The sequence below is a fragment of the Cucurbita moschata genome, unplaced genomic scaffold (genome assembly GCF_002738365.1).
Source record: "Cucurbita moschata cultivar Rifu unplaced genomic scaffold, Cmos_1.0 Cmo_Scf00013, whole genome shotgun sequence".
Lineage (NCBI taxonomy): Eukaryota > Viridiplantae > Streptophyta > Magnoliopsida > Cucurbitales > Cucurbitaceae > Cucurbita > Cucurbita moschata.
In genome coordinates, this window is record NW_019268529.1 from 2,964,940 (window position 1) to 2,973,797 (window position 8,858).

Below are 8,858 nucleotides of genomic sequence, written 5' to 3' on the forward strand. Positions count from 1 at the left end.
AAAAAAAAAAAAAAAAAAAAAAAAAAATCTCTTATAAGGAATGTCCCACCAAGGTAGGAAACTTCCTCACCACCCTATCTAAGGTATTAACTCTACCGTGAATAACATACCAAGCAAAATACTTAACCTTCTTTGAGATTTTCACCTTCCACAATGACGCAAAAACAAAATCCCCAAAGGAGAGGAGGAAGAGGGATTAACCATGCAAAAAAAAAAGGACCTACACGAAAAACCTCCGGTCGGGCTAGGGCTCCAACAACAAGCATCCCTCCTCAAAAACAACAGAATTCCCCCAACAAAGAAAGGAGGTCGACAATGTCCAACGTTTCCCCCATATTGGACAAAGGATGCTGGAAGCCCAACAAAGGCGAGGGAAAATACCTAGGATGTGATAGAAAATCGGCTATCAAATGATTATTCATCATAAATAAATGATAAAGATGAGGAAACACAAAGCAGTGGGATCTATCTCCGAACCACTTATCTTCCGACCCAAAAACTCTCTTCCATCCCCACAGAACAATGAACAAAGCAGAAAAAGGTGTACTCCTCAGCAATGTCTTTCCAGGGGTTTCTATATGTGCCTCAACCTCCATACAAGGTCCACTCAAAAGGAAATCCCTTATATGCTTCTCGAGACCCTCAGTCCCATGCACAAGGACCCTAAAAAGAGAAAAGAAATAAATTGGAATTTCCTTGAGACAAATTGAATTAGAGTTAGTCTAGTACCTTCCAAGAAGGAACTCATATTCGAAGATGAAAGCCTCCTATGAACCTTACCCACAACAAGGTCACAGAACCGGATAGGTCTAGGATTATGCCCAAGTGGGGGACGAAGGTAAGAGGAAGGAAACGAACCAACTTCACATCCAACCAAGGCAGCCCACCTACTCATCTTCCACGGCTCACAATTCAAACCCAACCATTGACACTTACCTCTATTAATCTTCAACCATAAATGGGTTCAAAGAAAGCTAAAAACTTATTCAGATTGAAGAACGACTCTTCATTACCTGAGCAAAAAAAGGTAGTATCATCAGCATACTAGAGATGAGAGAGGGGCAACTTATCCTTCCCGACGTTAAAACCATCGATAGCATTATACTCAACCCCTCGCAAAAAGATCCTACTCAAAACATCCACCACGAGAAAATGAAAGGGCAAAAGAGGATTCCTGCTGAAACCCTCTTGAAGCACAAATCCTACCCTTCAGTCTCCCATTCGTAAGGATTGAGTACTTAACCGATCTAACACAACTCCAAATCCAAGATTTCTATTTATACCTAGAAACCTTCTTGGCTATGACTTCATACAAGAAATTCTAACCTATATGCCTCTTCAAAGTCAATCTTGAAGATGACCCCTTCCTAATTGTGAAATCTGTAGTTAATAATCTCATTCGCAATAAGGGCCAGACCTAAAATTTGTGTACCAGCAATAAAAGCATCCTGAGAATATGCTATTGCCAAAGGAAGCACCCTTCTCAATCTGTTGGCCAACACCTTGGCGATACACTTCTCAATTTTTTATATCCCTAAATTTTGAATGGTAAGTCTATAGTCTCTACTGTATCTAAATGATACTGTGATATGCTTATTCCTATTCAACAAACCTAGGCTGATTTGAAATCAAGAAACAAAAAGCAAGCCACTGAACATAATAAAATGACACTATGTCATACTCTCTTTTACAGACCATGAACTAAGTTAAGTAGAGATCTAATTGAAATTTTTGGAAATCTAAAGATAGAACAGACAGAACTATCAGAGTTCAAGGATTGGATTTCCAAGCCATAACTTAACTTGTATAAAGGAAACCAAATTGTACTAAAAAAAAAATAATCTACAATAAGAGTATATCATTATAATTACCTCTAAACCTTCATCGTAGTAGATTGGACGCTTTGCCCTCTTAAAACCATACTCATTTTCATTTAGAAGAGATCTCCTGATCTGCATTACGTGCATACAAGCAGAAAGGCAATAAATAGAATTTCCAAACTATTAAAACCACTTGACACATTCTGAAATTTGTATGTAACGATGACATATGTGGGGCAAATAAAAAATAAGCCTTCTGCATTTGCATATAAAGATTAGAAGAACTATAGAGTATAAGTGCATTTGTCCCCTCATCCATTTTCTTTTTAACTTCATGAAATCATCTAAACAGATGCATGTTTATGTGAATATTTAAAATATACCCTAGCTGAATCAGAACAACAATGGTGATATGAAATCCAAATGTTCAATGTTAAAATCTTATTTGCCAGAGATGATATGTAAGATATTAGAACAAAACTACAAAACATTGACTTCACCTGCGGTGCGAAAACATAAGCTAATGTTCCAAATACAGCACCCCCAAGAAGAAACCCAGCAACAAAATCCCCACCTCCACTTCTACCACCATCACTGTAACAAAAAAACAAACTTGTAGCTATTAGTCCAACTGTCCTTATGGAAAAAAAATAAAGAAACCATTGGAAATTCATTCCTGGAGTAAATAGAAATGTGCTGCTTTTATAATATTTCAAATGGGTCAGTAAACGCATCTTCATCTAAGTAACCAAATTAAGATTTTAAGAATGGAATTTGTCTGTCCAAAAATCTAGTAGAACTATAGGAAAGAAACAATAATGATTTACAAAGAAGTTTGGTATTGTTAGAATGACAAAGTAAAGTGGACGTGTTAACCATTTTTTCCCCAGAATACCAATCCAAGAGAGATGTCAAAGTCAATATATATAAGCTAACCCATAGGCATTCCAGTTAATCCTGAAATATTGGGAGTGGACTACCATTCTCGTTTCTCTCTTTGTTAACTCGCAATATACATCGAGATATTTCATGAAATTATTTTCTTTATGGCTTGAGGATGTCTTGTTAGGTTCTTAATTTGATGCTATTCTCATCAGTAGAGTTTTGCTATTCATGTGAAACACTAAGAAACTAGTAGCAAGAGCAACCAGGTCAAACAACATCCAAATCTTGAACTTTCAAGTATCCGGAGGGAAGAACTACTACAAGGAGCAAAAAATGAATAAAATGAACCATTATTTCTATGTGTATTAGACAATTGAAAACATAAAGTACATCTATATATGTAGTGGAATATCTCAAATGCAGAGTAGATTCTGGAAATCTCCTTTAACATCTCAAGGTGCCTTGTGTTTTTTCCATATTGCTCCTTCTATCTCTAAATGGAAAGTACAGTTTTCTCCCTAAAACATAATAAAATAGAGCATGTTTGAAAAAAAGGATTTGTAGATGGGGATAAAAAAGAAAATCTTTCCAATTTACTTCTCTTTTTCAACCATCTAATTTGGGCCGCTGGTAAGGGAAAGGAGGAAGGAGTTTATATTTTCAACTGCAACATAATTTCTTTTCTTTCTTTATTTCTTTATTTATTTATTTATTTTTAGTAAGAACTGCAACATAATTTCTTTATAAGCAAATGGGTGGTCTTGTGCTGGAGTATCTATGGAAAAGAAAGGTGGCTCTTGCCTCAGAAATAAATGAGGCATGCTTCACTAGAGATGGATCCCTCAAGGTACGCAGTAGAGTTCAATTTGAAAACTGTATTCTCATTAGAACTATGGATAGGTATGACTTATAACAAACTACCATGCATGCATTAGAGTAAAAATCCTCAAGCAATGAATCCACCCACAAAAATCTCTGCTATAAAACTTATTTAGATTTTTTTGATAATTCAGTATACTACTTTCTCTTTCACTTAAGTTTTCAGAATCTTCCTTCCTTTCCTATATTATATATTCCCTGCCCGCTCAATCCTATACTCACCCAGCACCCCCTTTCCTGATAAGGATACATGATTAGTATTGCAACTGTATAATACTATTCTTTTGCTAGCTTAAATTTTTAGTAAATAAAATCGCTCCAAAAAGTCAGCTATATCTTAACCAAGTTCAGAATCATGTAACAATAGAAGTACAACATTATAAGAACAAATCCTTTCATATCTACCTCAGTTATAATTCATGATAAAATATATCCGACGTGAGACTTCAATAAGAGAAAAGCATTTAAACAAAATGATGTTAATAATTTCGTTCATTGCATAAAGCAACATAACGTACTTGTACTCAGCACGTACTGATAACTTGTGGTTGGTTTTGAAGCACTTCTGAACTGAGAGTTTTGGTGCATGCCCAAAGGAAATGGACTTAGAGGAGAGATCTGAGGCCTTGATCAATCCCCCTAACCACAGAAGGAAAAAACGATAAAAAGAACTAAGCCCAAATACAACTGATTACTCTGTGAACAGAAACGAGCTAAGCAAAGAGCTAAAATTTGAAACGATCGAATTTCATAAACCAATCGAGATAACCACCTCCAATTTTCGTCCAGAAATTCACACAACAAATCCGAAAAGACCATAATTTTCTCGAGCGATAAAAAACCAACAATCAAACATTCAACAAACCACCTCGAAACTACGAAACGTCTACACAGCAACCGTTATCGAACTCAACGTTTTAATTTAAATGCAAAAGCCATCACCGGGGGGCATGCGTAACAAAGTTTCCAAAGAGATTGAATACGAAATATTTTGCTTCATAAAAACCATCCGTTTCCAGAGCTTTTCAATGCAACCTAACAGGCGATAATTACTAGGAAAAAAATTTCGATCTACTCAATCACTCAACACAAACACACAATCATGTGAATATGCATGCGGAAACAAATCACCGAACTACTATGACAAAGAGAGAAGAAAAAATTTACCAGACAGGGACAGCGAGGGAGAAAAGCAGGCAGCCATGTGGTTGGAAGAAGGGTAGAGATCTAGAGAGAGAGGAAGAAGAAGGAACAGGAGAGAGTGTTGGAGATAATCGCCTCATTGTTCGCCTCAATTACCATTTATATAATATTTGACTTTTCCTTCCAATTTTTTCTGAGTTAAATTGTCGATGAATTTTATGTAAATATTATGCAATTTCTAGAAAAAAAAAACATAAAATTATTTACATTAATAAATAAATAATTTATATTTTTTAAATGCCTGATGCCAATGTTAAACCTAATAGACGTGTGAAAATATCAATGAAAATTTAATATTATAGTGATTTTCTTTCAATACAGAATTTAAAATTTAAAATTGGCGTTTCTATTATAACATAAAAGAATAAAAACAAATTTTAAAAAATGTTTATATATTAATTACAATACTTGTTTTATTTTTTAAAAAAATATTTTTCGATATTTTTATAAAAATTTCTACAAAATTGAGAAATTTTCATTTTTATTGACAACAATTTTATTTTATTAATTAACGATTTGAAAAGATTATAATCCAAAAGGTATTCATATTATAAATAAATCTGATTAGAACTGCTCGCTTGTGATTTTAGTTTTTGAAAGGAGGAGCCCAAGCTGCAACAAGGGCTCGGTGTCATTATGTTAATAAAAAACGGCTCGGGGGATGTTAACAAACTGGTCTACTACCGAAACGAGACTTCATAAGTTTAAGGAAACTTTGTCGTTTCTAAATTTTTCTTCAACTTTGAAGAATGTTTTGCACAACTTTCTTATTAATAAACTTTACAAACCGTAAAAGTCTTACTAATAGGCTTTAATAACATCTAACTTAACGATTTGAAGTGTTTCTTCGAACCTTACTAGACCATGTACGATTCTTTAAAAAGGTAAACACTCTTGCATAAATAGAATGGTTGTCCTCAAACTCAAATATGAATGAAGCTTATGATTCAAATATAAGCTTCTAAATCATGGGAATAGAGAGATTACGGTCGGTGATCTAGACGATCTACCCTTACCATGAATTGTATTAAATTTGAAGCTTTACGAACCCATCGGGATATTTTCCCAGTAAACTTGAGAAGATTGGTCCTTAATATGATCAAAGCATATGAAGGAAAGCTTAGAACATGTCAAATCTAGTAGAGAAAGATGGAGACCTTATTAAAGGATGATCCTAATGCAGCAAAGAGGCAGAGTAGTGTTAAGGTGAATACATGGGTCTCTAACACCCGCGACTGTTAACAAGCAAATATTATTTCTGTTTCCATTCTACTTATATATACAAACGGCCGCAATTCTGATCTTAAACTCAAAAAGTGCTCAAATATGATGTGAATAACTAACAGCATAACCCAGAAACAGAACAAGGTGAAATAATTACTGGTATATACTTTTGAGGAGAGGAATATGAACAGATGGGAAAGCGGGTTCTTGCATAAGAGAGCCCTTGAAAGATCAACTAACCTGGTATACATTTTGTGGATCGAATCCAAATTCGACAACACAAACACGAGCGTAACTACAACATCATGCCTATTTCTCTGACAAACCCCCGAAGAGAATCAGTGAAGTGTTCACATGCCGCCGATCGGGGAGAAGCTGTTCTGATTTCGAAACGGTTTTTGTCGATTGTTGCTTCTCTGGGAATGGGAATGACAAAGACAATGTTAGGGATGCAGAGTCGTCTTCTTCCTCATCACCATCAATCATCTTTTCTGAGGACTCGCAGTGGTTATGTTTCTCATCCACTAAATCCATAAAGAAAGGGATCATACTCTTCTTTTGTAGTTTAGTTTCTGCCCCCAATGCAAGCTCAAGGTTCGGCACTGCATCCTGATATCGGTCCTCGGACTTGGATGGAAGATCTAGGTGGTGATCCTCTATTTGATGTGATTCCACAGGAAAGAAGTGCTTTTCAGCAGTTTCAAAATCTTCCGGAATAACATTCATATCACAAACTTTATCAACTCCCTTTTTCTGAAATAGAAACATGGGACCAATATCATTCCGTGGTGAGACGTATGCATCCGTTTGTGAAATTATACCACCTGAACTACAACTATTGTCATACGAGTTACCAAAGCCCGTCTTCGTCTTTTTGCTTACATGCTCTTCATCCAGAATTATACAATCCACCTCATCCCAAGAAGTACATTGACTAGCACCACTAGAAACTGGAGCTCTCGACTCAAATATTTCGATATGTTGGCGTTTTCTGTGATGGGAGTCTAGACAATGGATTCCTTCGGTATTTAAATCTCTTTTCAAAAGACCTTCGGAGTCTGAATTCCCTTCTACTGTCTGGAGTGTAACTTTCTCTCCTTCACAAACCAATCTATCTAAGATTTTCTCTCCAGTGCTAGTCTTTTTCACGTCATCAATGGTCTTGATTAATGTTGGCATATCTTCCGCTGCACCGAAGTCCAGCTTCACGTTCTTAGTATCATTAACTCCTACAATTTCTTTAACTTGAATGGATGGTTCAAATTGCTCGCCTTGTATGCTCTCTGAACGACCAGATTCCTTCTGCATAGTAGAACATCAGTGCATCTATTAATCAAAAGGGAAAAGGCGTGTTAAGAATCCAAAAGGAACAACTACACCAATTGAAAAAAGGAATGGGAAATAGAGATGTATACCACAACAACAACAACAACAAAAACGGAATGATAAAGAAATAAAAAGGAATAGTGATACCAGGAATAGGCTGGAGGAAAGAAAAGGGAACGAAAAAAAATAATCCAGTATTCAGTTATATTTTCTACAATCAGAAAAGAGATTCCAATTCACAACAAGTTGTAGCCAGATATCCAATGGACAACAATAAAACACATTCTAATCCACATTGTATTCATCTCCGAAATAAGCCCACCTAATCATCAATCAATTCACCCATATAACTGATGGGCAAACTTAGGATCACATTAGATTTTCAGTTCATCCAAGCACCTCCAAAACTTCTGCTAGAAAGCCTTCACAGTTTGCTGGTTCTGGCAGGCTAAACCAAGGTCTAGTCAAAAGAAACAAAACAACAACATAGAAAATAGCGATCTAATCTGTTAGGAGGAACTAGGATTATAAAGTGAAGAACGGGTGAAACATAAGGTAATTTATAAATACTAACAAGAAGGAACTAGAATACTTGACACATGAGCAAAAGACAAACATCATCCCACGTTAATCATTATACAACAAAAGACTCATAAAAGTTTAGAGAAGGCAAGTTCCAAAAATTTTAATCTCGACTCAGTTCCATGAAATAGTTCAAAATAATGTCTACTGTTAGTTTCCATCACCACAAGTAACAAAATGGAAATGGCACATAATATCAATTATATCAACATTATAAAAATAAAGATTCTGCAAAAACAAAACAAAAATTACTAAAAGAGAGAACTTTCATATATTCTTGTTGCTTTTGTGAAAAAAATCATTAATTAAACCCAAAATTATTAATTTACAAACTAAAAAAAAATTAGACACACAGGGGGAAAAAAAAAAATTAATAGATAAACAAAAGTGGGGAGTTTTCCAATCAGTCACCTTCCTACTCGAAATTTAAAGATAAAATGGAAATTTTGTCCATTTCATTTTGGGACGGGGGGAATTCAGTATCCTAATTTTAGCCTGTACTTGTAGGATTGGTGAAATGGTGCGGGGAAAATGAAAGGCTTTGGCTTCAAATTATTGAAAACATTCAAACTTGTGAAGGAGAATATTAGATGTTAAAGCAAAGCAGTTGAGAATCTAGGGGATAAAAGGGTGGTAAAGCAGCACCGTGGACCTGGATATTAAAGAGAAACTTGTAAGATTTGACAAAAAAGGAAAGTAATCTAATGATGCAGTTGGAGAAAGACAATATAATCAAAGCTTTCACAAGCAGTATATACTGGGTTCAAGGAAGCAGAATTGTTCACTCGTACTTCAGTGCAGGCACTTGGGAACTCTAAAGTTCCAGATCCAGATGGATGTTTGGGTGATTGCCTCAGAAAATTCTACAACATGTTTAAATATGCTTTCTTAGAGATGTTCCAGGACTTTTTTCTTTTTTTTTTGGGGGGGGGGGGGGGG

General features: G+C 35.4%; 2 protein-coding genes across 12 annotated transcripts in view; both read right to left on the reverse strand.

Annotated features, from left to right (window-relative positions):
• The window catches only part of LOC111451792, a 6,119-nt gene extending 1,243 nt beyond the window's left edge, over nt 1–4,876 (reverse strand). Inside the window, exons 1-4 of the mRNA XM_023092348.1 lie at nt 4,752–4,876; nt 4,103–4,223; nt 2,321–2,414; nt 1,872–1,952 (exon numbers count right to left, since the gene is read on the reverse strand). Of these exons, the coding sequence (XP_022948116.1) occupies nt 1,872–1,952; nt 2,321–2,414; nt 4,103–4,223; nt 4,752–4,788 (333 nt within the window). The 5' untranslated portion in view covers nt 4,789–4,876. The remainder of the gene's footprint in view (nt 1–1,871; nt 1,953–2,320; nt 2,415–4,102; nt 4,224–4,751) is intronic.
• Nucleotides 4,877–5,989: 1,113 nt separating this feature from the next.
• LOC111451043 overlaps nt 5,990–8,858 on the reverse strand; it is a 15,843-nt gene continuing 12,974 nt past the window's right edge. For 9 of the 11 annotated variants that reach the window (XM_023091286.1, XM_023091281.1, XM_023091280.1 and 6 more), the window contains one exon: nt 5,990–7,313. In XM_023091286.1, coding sequence (XP_022947054.1) covers nt 6,321–7,313 — 993 coding nt within the window. In that variant the 3' untranslated portion in view covers nt 5,990–6,320. Of the gene's footprint in view, nt 7,338–7,659; nt 7,798–8,858 lie in introns of all 11 variants that reach the window. The other 2 variants (XR_002711917.1, XM_023091290.1) reach the window with 2 other exon arrangements.